The sequence below is a fragment of the Hyposmocoma kahamanoa genome, unplaced genomic scaffold, assembly GCF_003589595.1.
Source record: "Hyposmocoma kahamanoa isolate Upper Pololo Valley unplaced genomic scaffold, ASM358959v1 95, whole genome shotgun sequence".
Classification (NCBI taxonomy): Eukaryota; Metazoa; Arthropoda; class Insecta; order Lepidoptera; family Cosmopterigidae; genus Hyposmocoma; species Hyposmocoma kahamanoa.
In genome coordinates this window covers 419,699-433,146 of record NW_020654972.1, presented here as the reverse complement: position 1 = coordinate 433,146, position 13,448 = coordinate 419,699, and the positions used below count along the sequence as shown (strand labels likewise).

The window sequence follows — 13,448 nt, the reverse complement described above, 5'->3', positions numbered from 1 at the left end:
CATAAGTGGGGCTCCTTAATTTTCATGAGACTTGATAGAAAATGTTCGTCTTTTTTGTATTTTTAACCGACTTCAAAAAAGGAGGAGGTTCTCAATTCAACTGTATGTTTTTTTGTATGTACACATGTTACACAATAACTTTTGAAAACCGATATTGATGATTCTTTTTTGTTGGAAAGAGGGTACTTCAGTAGTAGCCCCATTAAAATTTCAAGAAAATTCTTCTTATTCTACCTCTAAGGGTGGCAAACTAGGGAATGAATGACTTTTAAGGTCGGTTTTTCTAGTACTGAGATTATATTTAGGAAATAAATTCACTCGGATTCATTACCTCACAAGATACAAGTCTTTTTGTATTTTACTAGTCCGATCAATTTGACAAACCAACTTTTGAACAAAATTTTTAAAGGATGGTATTACCCAACAATTGACAATTGATAAATAAAACATTGGGGCAACTTTAGTTCAGTGGCAACCTTAGAATTGAAGCCATATAATAGTGTCTAGTCGTGGCGACACCTGATAAATAGAATGTTACACCCCTAATACAATTTGTGTACAATTTATTTGAATGGAATATTTGTGTAATTTGATTGAAATACACTTACAGACTTTTGCGTTGCATTGTAATAACATTTTAAAACTGAAATAAACACGATTAAACCACTTAATACGTATTTTCACACGTACCGGGATAATTCCCAGGCCCTATTGCCGTGGTCATGGTCTGACTAGTCTAGTGAGGTTGGTCAGTGTGAAAATATCTATTAAATTTTATAACAAACTAGTGGAGTAATTTCACAAAAAAAACAAAAATGACACACAACACAATGTAAAAACAAGTGACAGTCAGATGAAACAAACAGTATTCTATAGCCAAAGAGTTCCATTTTCAAATTTTGTAACTACTTTTTAAATATTGTTTATGTAAGTGGCCAGTTCGGAAAAGTTATAGTGCTATGTGTATATATATATATATATATATATATATATATATATATAAAACATTTGTATGTTTATAAAACATTTTATTATATTAAGTGACGCCTCAATTAGTTAAGTACATGAAATTACCAGTCAGAATTTTTATTCGCAATTCTTTGCAAAAATATTTATTAAATGATATCTTATTATTCACCTGATCTCTCTATTTCATAATGTAAAAAATGATCTAACTGATTTAGTTAATATCATGAAAGTACTATAATATAGCAATGAGGAACTTTTGTTTTGTACATTTGTCTATGACGCAACGGCTTGAGGTCGCGCTTGGCCGCTCGAGAATGGTGCCCATTTCCAGTCTGCTGCTCTTCACTGGTGTCGCTGTTAGGCTCTTTGTACCCTACGCGGTTCACTTTGGACATAATTTGCTGTTTCATATGAGTATGACATAAGCTTCTAGTTATTGTTGAAGGCAATATGATGAAATAAAATCCATTCTGACGTCCGTGAACAAGCGTCATTATCTAATGTTTGTTATGATAAAATCTTAATACCACACGTCACATAGTTATAACTTTCACTATATGTGAATTGATTTTTAATAGATTGTTTTTCCATTTGACCTGTTCAAGGTTGTTGTAGGTAACAGGTTTTTATTACAGTCAACTAAACCGAAAGTAAAAGGATAATTTTCAGGTTAGTTTTTTCCGGTGGCAACGGTGGCAATTTTTATTATATAAACATTGTAGAATATTAGCATGAAGTTCTATTTAATAATCGAGTATACTGAATTATTATTTAATATTTCACCATAATATACTCGAATACTTAAATAATAAAAATTGCCACCGAAATTAGGTAGACAAAGCTAAACTGAAAATTACCCAATAAACCAAATGTATAAAAATACAGGTAAAATAAAAGTAAGTACTACGCAAATTCCTTAATGACTATATACATTATATACGTACGTAGATCTAAAAAAAATCTTTAGTGCACATGAAATTAAAATGGCGACACACAACGATAACTTAGATATACTTTATTGCTGTGTATCAATTCTTCCTGGCAACACTGGAATAGAAATTTAGGAGAAGCAAAACGTCATATTAAGTACAAATAAATACATACGTGTAGATTGAATACTGATGAATAATAATATCTACATAACAATAAATACTAACTTACTTAAATACATCTAAAATTACATTTTATTAATGTAAAGCCATAGAGATTTCTAAATAATATGAGCGATTTTTAGATAACTGTGTATAGAAAACTGAGAATATAAATCTATTTTTCAGATGTAAACCGCGTATACTTATGTTCTCCAATCAGTTAACCGTGACCATCGGACCTGGAAAAGGCCCGAAACATAGATTTTTTAAAGAAACAATTTTCAAATTTACTTCTGAAAAATAGTTTTATTTCGTATAAAACTCTGAAATGCTCCAATAAAATTGAAACTTGCGTTTGAAACCCATTTTATTTCCATAACAATGTCAACACGATTATTAACACATTACACAATTTAGCTTGTAACGTTAACAGTATACCTACCTAAAGTATAATTATTTTTTCTCTTCCGGTCCCGGTTTTCTACAAACGCTATTGCATCCCGTCTTTTCAGTACGTGTTCTTTATGTTGAAATCGACTCGTTGTTGCATTAGCAAGGCGAATAAGCGTTTTCGTAATACCACTTTGTACATGTTGAAGTTACCAAAACTTTTGGGAGCAAATACACGCAGCTACTGCCGTAGGTATTGACGTTTTACGCTGATTATATCTAGTGATCTGGTATCTCTGCTAACTTGCGACAGATATACATTGTTTATGTCGTGTATGACCTTTAAAATGAGGTAAGATTGTTAATTAGTTTTTAAGCAATTTTAAGGTAGCAAAATACAACCATTGTTGTTTTATTTACTAACATCAAACAGCATAAATAATATATTATTGTTCACAAAGCAATGAGAACTAAACGGTTGCTTCACAATTCAAATATTACTTATACTCTCAATAGAATAGAATATAATAATTTATTTCAAATTATTAATGTCACGATATTACATTTTAAAATACAAGATGTAAAGGGATAGTATGATCGTTACTAATTTAAACAATAATAAGGAATATGAAACATAATAAAATATTGTACAAATACTACGACGTCAAATAAAAATAAAATTACAATTTCTTTGAAAGAAATTCCTCTACACTTAGGGTCGTATTCTAGAACTCAATGCAATGCTCAAGTTAGGAGTTGAGTATGGCTTAAAGTACTCGAAATCATACTCAAGTCCCTGCCATTAGGGTCGTATTTCCAGTGCTTGTGTTTCAATTGCAATCCTGACTTGAGCATTGAGTAGAGTTCTAGAATACGACCCTAAGACTTTAAACTTCATAATTATTATCAATATCCATCAATATGGATGGTGGTGTATTTCTCAGAATAGGACTTATAAATATCAAGTTTCAATGTAATTTGCATTTTTGTTAATTAATTATAAGAATAATTAATTGTAACATAGTGCATCTATTGACTAAATTTTAAATATATATCGTGTCGTGTCGTGTCGTGTCGTGTCGAGTCGGGTCGGGTCGGGTCGGGTCGAGGCGGATCGGGTCGGGTCGGGTCGTGTTATAGTATATTGTATTATATTACATTATATTATTAATACCTAAGTACTGCTGGCATCCTCAAGATGTACATATAGCAATTTGCACTTAAGTAATGCGCTGCTGGTTTAAAGCTCCGAAAACTCTAGTCAGCGGCTGTACTCTTTATGCAACAGACTTTTCCGAAGCAACGTGTTTGTTATACTTAGTCCTTAAATAACACACTTAAGTGTACTGTACTTATAGTAAGGCTTTTTGGAACAATAAATAATTATTATAGCACATAAAACTTAAAAAAGTTGTGGTGCATTATTATTTTGTCTTCCAACTATACTTGTTTAGGAATATGTCGATGATTTTGAGGTATGAGTAAAAACAATGGGCAATTTTTTTTATTTATTTAGAATTACGTAAAGAGGAGATTGATAAGTTCGACGTCGTCGCCCACTAGTTCGACAGATCATATTTGGCCTTCATTTTGATTTCAAAGTCCAAAGTTTCAAAGTCAAAGTATGTTACATCTAAACCAGTCTTAGCATCATCAGAATTATTTCGTTGGTTAAACCAAATAAGAAATAACCGAACACATGAGACTAAAATTAGAATTAATAATATATACATTTATTTCAATGAAATAATAAAAAATAAGATTGACTTTACAATATTTATTTATTAATATCTGCGTCTTTTTGTTTCTTTTTTTTTCGTATATTTACAATTTTTATTATTCTCTAAATAAATACCTAGTGTTTTATTTACTAACTTTTAAGGCGTGAGGGGCAAATTTCTTCTCATATCTACTTACGATGTCGTTACCAACGAAATGCAATTAATATTCGGTAAGCAAATTACATTATCTAATTAATGTTCCGTGATATAATTATTTCATTATATCTATACATAAACTATCTTTTTTAACCGACTTCAAAAAAGGAGGAGGTTCTCAATTCGATTGTATGTTCTTTTTTTGTTTTTTTTTTGTATATATGTTACGCGATAGCTCCGGTATTTGTGAACCGATTTTCATGATTCTTTTTTTGTTGGAAATGGGGTAATTCCATAGATAATCCCCTTTTATTTTGAAGAAAATCAACCACCTCAAAGGGTGGCTGTTCACGCATGAAGATTCATTTTTATAAATAATAAATAGCGCCTGACTTTAATTTAGGAGCAATTACTTTTAGCAATTATTTAGTTGATTTTGCTATTTTTCCAATTCAAGGCGTTTTTCTCTCGAATACTTTGAGTAGTGTCGTAGTGAGAACCTATTTTTATTATCTCCAGTATCAAGTCCTGTATAGTGGCGAACTAGTCAATGAAACTTAGCAAATAGATGTAATTCCACGTACTTTTGAGGTCGGTTTTTTTAGTACTCTGTACTGAGATTATTTCTAATTCGTTACGTGATTATGCAAACATGCAACAAAACAACCTTAATGTCGCTACTAAATCAAACTATACACAAGTGTTACTAAAGTTACTTAAGTTACATTACCTTACATTACATTATATGATTTTAGAAATTTAAGTGCGAGTTTGTGTATGAAGTACAAAGTAATTTGTGTATCTTTTGAGTTAGACGTGATAACCTGCGCACATACGTACATATTGAAGAACTAACTATATCTAAATATATCTCCGGTTATTATCACATTGTTGTTAGGAGTTTTATTCATATTGATTGATTTATACTGTTTACGTAAATATTTACATATCGCACCCTTAGTAATATAAGGGCACAATCCAAAAAAAGTAGATTTTTGGGAAATTTGGGAATTGATAGGGACTTAAATAATAAATGGGATCAAACTTAAATAACTCCATATTTCTGTTATATTTTTTGTACTATATGGGTCTAACTTGAAAGTGTTTTTTAACTTGCTTGAAACTTATGGAATTTATTTATATTATTTTTTTTTTATTGCTATTTATAATACATTTATCAAAGAACAAATCTGCCAAATTTCATATTTATAACTTAAATAATAAGCATGTTATTTGAAAAAATAGGTGTAATGTAGGAATCCAGAATCTTAATACGCGATTTCCCAAAAATCTACTTTTCTTGGATTGTGCCCTTATATTACTAAGGGTGTGATATGTTATCACTGAGTTCTAATCATTTACGTACGAGGGTAAATATAAATTAGTATTCTAGCGATCACCGTACATTGTCGTATATTTCGAGCACAATTTTATCATTTCATACATTATTTTATTATAAACACTGCAAAGTAGAATATAAATGCAACATGTATTGAATAACTAGTTTAGTTTATCGTGCATTTTGCTATCGAAACAACATTAATATCGCTAGCGACACCAAAACTCGCTTTGAATTCAAATCGAGGTCACGATCAATGACACTCCGCGGAGTCATCGAATATTTCTGATTCGTACGAAACGTGGCGTCACACTACGATTACCTCATAGCGTATACCTATTATTAGATAACTACGCAAGCCGGAATCCATTTACGCCCTAGTTACCACTTAACTCTGCAACAACACGAACGCGTCCGCCGAAACCATGGTTAAAAACCTGATTTTCGTCTTCTATTTCGTCGCCACCATATTTGCCACTGACAGTTACAAAATTCTCGGCATTTTCCCGTCATTAGACCGCAACAACTACCTCACATACCGCGGACTGTTCAACGAATTGGCCAATCGTGATCATGAAGTGACTCTCGTTAGCCATTTTCAGCTGCCTAACCCTCCAGCGGGTTACAAAGAAATACTTCTAAGTGATACAACAAAACATGTGTTCAAAGGACTATCCTTCGAGTCGGTGATAGTCAACGAAGTGTCGCGATTACCTTTCGAAGCTTTAGTGTCAACTAAGTCCGGAAACGACGACTGCAAGACTCTAATGAATAATCACCATGTACTAAACATGATAAAAATTCAACCTAAATACGATGTGATATTGGTGGAATCGTATAATAGTGACTGTGGATTGGCATTGGCTGCGAATTTGAGTGCACCGTACATCGCGTTTAATCCCCAGCCGATACAATCATGGCAGTATAATCGATTGGGAATCAATTTCAACGCAGCGAATGTTCCCCAAGCTGCATTACCTTACGGGAAAGAGCCTTGGTTCTTTGACCGTTTGAAGAGCTACGTGCTGTATTATATTTCGAATTGGGTGTATTACATTGGTTCCCAAGTGACAGACCATGTGTATTTGTACAAGTATCTAGGTGACCAATTGCCTTCGTTAGAAAACATAGCGTCGAATGCTAGTTTGATGTTTGTAAACACACACCAGTCTGTGTTTGGGGGCGTGGCCAGGCCTGACAACGTTATTGATATTGGAGGCATACACGTGAGGCCTCCTAAACTGATTCCCACTGTAAGTGTTGCTTATTTTAATTTTCTTACTTATACCAAATACAAAGTAAACTGTGCCTTACTGTCTCATGTATTAACATGAAAAAATACTCGGATAATAACATGAAAAAATAAGACCTCTTGAAAACATTTTTGACTGCAAAAGACAATTTTATTGAAATTACATTTTGAAAGTATGTTTATAATAAGTAGGTTTTAGTAGTTGGAAATGAAACTATTTTTTCTGATCCGCTTCTGGTCCGCAGACTTTTTTTACGCGACGGCGACGGTGCTTGACATCAGCCATATTTCTTTGACATGGGTAGAAATGCTTCGCTTCGTCTGTCCAATGTAAGACAGGTCGCACTCGCAATCAAGCTTATAAACTCTTGCATCCTCTACGGTGATGTTACATTTCACGTCTGAGTTCTCTTCCGATCTTATCTGTTGCAACTCCCACATAACGTAAAATGGCAGGTCTTGGCTCTACTATTGGTGGTTTCACATGGTACTTGTGATATTGGCGTGGAATCTTCAAATCATTTGCACGTAGGACTTGCTTACATGATGAAGTTCCCCGACAAGATTATGACTGTCGCCAATGTCATTTGCTCTGTAAAACAAAGATTTTACCATGCTGGCTAACTGCCTAGGACGTTGGCGGGAGTTACCATTGAGGTACCTACAGATCCGTATGGGTTTTCTTTCTAAATACTGTGTGGCCTAAAGTATTATCAGCATTTCTTTAAGATATTTAAAACACGCTAAAATATCTAACTACCTAGTTCTATAGTAAGCTGGATTTTATTACTAATAGAGCTGAGATGGTCCAAAAGTGATTGTGTGCTATCTTTTGGTATTATTGTCAAAGTATTATCTACGTACCGTTTAAGCAACTGGGTCTAGCTGGGGCTGTAGGTAAAACTCGCTCCTCGAAGTCTTCCATGTGAATATGAACGGGCAATACCAATGAGCCCATCGCTTTGTAGATAGAATTCGTCATTCCACAAAAGATAGCCGGATGTTAGGCAGTGTTCTACCAATTCTGCGTATTCAATGGACATATTCTGTTCTTTTAGTTTCCTGTGTATAATCTTAACGCAGCCTTTTACTTACTTCACTGATACTGAAGAAATAAATAACGCGAATTAGATCCGAAAAAACAATTTCATTACCAATATGAAACAATCGCGAAAACCTACGAATTTCACGTCAATGCCTTTCTGTCAATAGAATCATTGTACCTGTACCACCACAGACCACATAATGTAGCATCATAGAACACAAAGAAATGTAATTTACTCAAGATACGATAGAATACCTTGGCCAAGTGATGTTTTATACTTTCCTATGTATTTTTTCTCAATCAATCAAAAGTGTAGTTTTCATTCTCTATTATATTACAGTATACATTTCACAACATGTGAAAATATAAGAAATTATATTGACATTGTTATGTAATCATAAACTAATCTCTAGGTAAATCATAATGTAATCATAAACGAAAAAATTTTTCTGTGTGTTCATAATTGAATACAAAGATCGGATACACAGAAAAATTTTATCGTCGACCCGGTGGTACTTGAACCCGCGACCATATTCGTCATGATAACAAAACTAATGGAGTTATTTCAGAAAAATCTCAATAAATGTATTGAGATTGTCAAGCAAAAAACGAATATATAAATTGAAAAATACGAAATGAACATAAAATTAACAATTCATACTGTCATTAAATAACAGTACAGGGTGTCACTAAAGTACGTCAAGCTTGACCAAAGTATTAAACTTGATGTGCTCTTTACTGCGCAAATATTGGGTCTCCGTCAAGGACCGTCTTATCAAATATACGAGACAATAGTACAAATAAATGTAGATATGTCAACGAGATTGAAATTGAAAAAAATAAAATTAAAATAATCACAGCATTACAGATACGTTGTACTAATGTATAGATTTACCGCTGGTTTGTCTACTTTTGGTTGTCTTTAAATGCCCGATTTTTATTTTGTTCTTATATTTTAACCATTTAACTGCCTCCGTGGCCGAACGGTTACCATGCTGGACTGCCACGCAGAGGTCCTGTATTCGATTCCTAGGCCGGAAGAAATATGTGTACGGCCTACATTATTATTTCTCTCGTCTGTTTGAGTGTCATTTGTGGTTGTCTATGTACGATTCCATGGCTCCCGCGACATTCCCTAGCACGGGACTTTAAAAAATCTGGAAGGACATTTTATTTATTATTATTATTATTTATTGCAAGTAGAATGCTAATAGATAATTCGATTTTTACAGGAAATCGAGCGATTTATAAATGAAGCAGAATATGGCGTAATTTATATGAATCTTGGTTCTACAGTGAAGGATACAACACTACCAACGGAAAAATTAAATGACCTACTGTCTACGTTCAGGAAACTACCTATGAGGGTACTTTGGAAATGGGATGGTGGAGTCATAAGCAACCTCCCTAGAAACGTTATGACCCTGAGATGGTTCCCACAATATGATATTTTGAGTAAGTGTTTTAAATAGTAAAGTTTGGAGCTGTACTGCTATTACTTGTAAATAAAAGTAGCAGTAGAGTTCCTATGGAACGAGTCCGTCCACGGAAGTACTGCCACCTAATCTATTTCAGTTAACAAACAGTAATGTGAGCATTACTGCGTTCCGGTTTGAAGGAAAAGAGTGCCGGTGAAATTACAGGCACATGGGACTTGTCAACACATGTCTCAGGGTGACAGGCGCAGAGGCAGTGCCCCTCAGATCTGTGCAATTTAAAACTCTGAGTAGCACTGTAACTGTTATGGACAGGTGTGTCGCTTACCAACAGGCCCACGACTTGTTTTGATTTAATATAAAAAAATGCTATTTATATATCCATAGTCTAGTTAAAACTCTTCGAAAGACATCGAAAATGTTCAAATTAGGCCATTCCACCAAAAAGTCAAATTATTTTGTTAGATAATCGAGGAATTTATAAATTAAATAGCATGTAGACCAAGTCTTGTAAAAACATTTCAGAGAACGCAAATAGTATTCCTTTGCTTCAATTATGTCAAAATATTTGCCATAGATTGTAACCTACGCATGAGTACTTTTGATCTTTTATCAACAAATTCTTACCCCCAGCAAATTCTTATTCTCATCCTTTCATTTCAGAGCACGAAAACGTGAAAGCTTTCATCACACATGCCGGAATCCTCAGTACTATAGAAGCAATAGATGCTGGTATACCAGTTGTTGCTATTCCTCTCTTTGGAGATCAGTATGGTAACGCAGCCGCCTTGAGAGACATTGGTGTTGCTTCCATTGTAGAGTACCGGGATCTGAGGAAGGAGTTTCTTTTGGATGCTATTAACGAGATTTTGGAACCGAAGTGAGTAAATGTAATGTAAATAATGAGTATTTGACCTAAATTTGGTTACATAAAATATGCCAAACATTATTCTACACTTCAATAAGTACGTATTTACTAATTCTTCCACCAGCGAAACCTTTTAAGTATAATTTTAAGAAATCATTCTCTTTAACATTTTGATATAGGTACTTTCAATTCAATATACATACTTTAATCAGGTTACAAGAAACAATGAATTAACTGATAGTATATTATTATACTTTTACATATATTACGCAAAACTCTTAAGTAGGTTCGTCCAGGAAAGTGCTGCCACCACTATCTATGTCGCCAAGCAGTAGGATGCCAGTGAAATTACAGGCACTTGGGACTTGTCAACTAATATCTGGGGCACAGTAACAGCAATCTTTGCAATTTAAAGCTGTGAGTAGCACTGCAACTGTCATGAATAGGCCCGTCGCTTACCACCAGGCGCACGACTGTCACTTGTTATCATATTTTTTTTTTTCAATTCAATATACTTAAATCGTGTTACAACAGCAGAAACAATGGATTACCTCATTGTATACCTTTAAATTATTTTACACAAATCTCATAAGTATATAGTGTTATACACATATCACAAAATAATATCCGTCGTAATGTAGAGCTAAATAATAAAGTTGGTTTTGAAAATACTATAATTTAATAAGAATGAGTTTGGTGCGATTAAAATTGTACTGGTATCCTGTAAACTTCTAGTAATTAATATACCTATATACAAACTAAGTGCATATATTATATTTTGATTTCAGAATTCAACAACAAGCTAAACTAGTATCCCGCCTTTGGCATGACCGTCCAATGTCAGCGCTTGAAACCGCCATCTACTGGACGGAGTATGTAGCTCGATACCACGGTGCACCCAACTTAGCAGCGACATCTGTACAAAAGCCGTGGTACCAACAACTTCAGTTAGACGTCTTGGCTTTTGTGGCGCTAGTAGCATATATTCTAACAAAAGTTCTTTGTAAAATTATCTCTGTTTGCTGTTGCTCATGTTGTGGTAATGACGACAAACGAACGTACAATGAAGAAAGGAGAACCAAAAGAGTGAAATTTGAATAAATTGATATAGATACCATCTCAATGGCTTTAAATTGAGTTGCTTACAGCGACATCTGTTATGAGAGAAAATTATGCCGAAGTAGAAGGAAAGTAAAAGAGGACTCCACGTAATAAAACTTAAAAGTGCACAAAACTTAAATGGTTGTTTGTAATTGTTGTTAAGTTTGAATTGTAATTGTTTATAATTGTCTTTATTAAAATTTTATTAAGTATTTATTGTCTTCCACACACATTAAAAAATACTTACTTTATAATAAATTTTATTGCCTCTACCTACATAGGTAATACTTATTTCCTTTGTCTTACTAATTTAATTTTACCCATATATTCACTATCAGAGGTAAAGCCATTTTTATACAAAACCAATTAATCTTAAACTAGGTAATTCCCTGTAATATTGGTACTAGTGTAGCGAAATTCCAAGTGCTTCCATAGTAGGTACTACAGCTCTGCTGAGAGTCAAAATAGATTAGTTCCCAAAAATATTATTAATTTTAACGCTAGAAACATTAAGATACAAAATTACCTTAATTTGCCTTCAAAATATTAGAATAGTGGCAATCCCAAAAAATGAACCAGAAGAATGCGAGAGCTCGATACTTATAGAAGGTTCTCAGCCTTGGGTAACTTATTGAGCTTCCGGTGAACGGAACACCGATCCCTTTTGACCCTTAGGCTACTTAAATATTGCTACTAATGTTACATGGTTGTTACAAAACGTTTTAATGGGTATAATATGTTGTCTCAGATAATACCGATCAATTACTTGAAGCAATGTTTGATTGCATGTTTCGGCCAAATTTAGGAGACCAGCCGCTTAACACTTCCACCGTTGAAGAGAGCCAATTAGGCATTCGACAACATTACAAAAACTCAATAAGGAATATAAGGAACGTTTGATTGCAGTCCAAGAACTTTAAAAAAGCGCACATTATTCCGTAAATGTAATTTATAGATTTTAATATGTTTTAAGGGCAACGAATTTTGTTACTTACGCAACAATAAGTATACTTTTGTATCTATCATAAACCAAATCTTCAACGTAATTTCGAAGGTTTCTCAATTGTGAATTAGCAATTAATTGAGTCAACCCGTAATACATCTTCTCCAAAGGTTAACTCGGTGCAATATGTAATAAATTCTTTCATTCCTGGCGTAAAAACGAGTCGCTGTAGTTTACGACTCTTGAAAAGTACGTGTTACAGAAAAACACTACCTTCCCACCCCAAAAATTATGAACGGTACTACCACTTCGACAAAGTACAAAACCATATAGCACAAGAAGCAACAAAAAAAATGTTCATTTTTTATTTTTCATATACTCTGCAAGTATATGAAAAACTCCTCCTCCGGCCTCCTCCAAATTACATATAACGGATTCCCACAGCTTTCACCAGATCATCGATCCACCTTTTGGGTGGAACCACGTTGCGTCCAGTACGCGGTCGCTACTTTTTAGTCATGTAATATTTACGAGTATTCCATAGGTAAAATTGTTTACACTTGAAAACGTCATTTTTTAAGGTACTGCTCGTTCACTACGCTGACCTGAGAAGAACGATCAAGAAACTTTAGGAACTGCTCTTTTCAAACTTAAGCACTATAGAATACATTTTGAATCATATTTGTGTGGAATCTAGACTCATGGTGACTTTCCATACATCTTTATCTAACACGTAGTCTACAATTTTGTAATATGACTTTGTAATTAAAATACTTTTAATATACGTTTTAAACTTAGGAAATGGTAATCTTAATATATGCTCCGGAACCTTATTGCAAAAACGTATACTGTGCCCCATAAAATAATCGTTTACCTTAGTTAAACGAAATCGTAGTACCACGAGTTTGGACCTAGTTCTAAGGTTAATATTATGGATAACTTCTTTCTTAACGAAATTATGTATATTTTTTACTTTTTTAGCTGCATCGGCTATATGTTCTGCGAAGAATGTGCTTCTCAACTGCCACTTAACTTTTGCATTTCTTTGGGGTGTAACAGCAAGGTGTAGTCATATTTGAAGGTCGGATTCTGTGGGGGCGGATTGTGAGAAAAAAACGCCTGGTTGTAAATTGAGCT

At 33.7% G+C, this 13,448-nt stretch overlaps 1 protein-coding gene across 1 annotated transcript; it reads left to right on the top strand.

Annotated features, from left to right (window-relative positions):
• The first annotated feature begins 6,030 nt into the window (after nt 1–6,030).
• LOC113238173 (UDP-glucuronosyltransferase 2B10-like) lies at nt 6,031–11,442 on the top strand. The gene is made up of 4 exons (XM_026474935.1): nt 6,031–6,919; nt 9,196–9,418; nt 10,063–10,279; nt 11,056–11,442. Exons 1-4 carry the CDS (start codon nt 6,092–6,094, stop codon nt 11,366–11,368), a joined length of 1,581 nt encoding a protein of 526 aa, XP_026330720.1. The 5' UTR covers nt 6,031–6,091; the 3' UTR covers nt 11,369–11,442.
• The last annotated feature ends 2,006 nt before the right edge of the window (nt 11,443–13,448 follow it).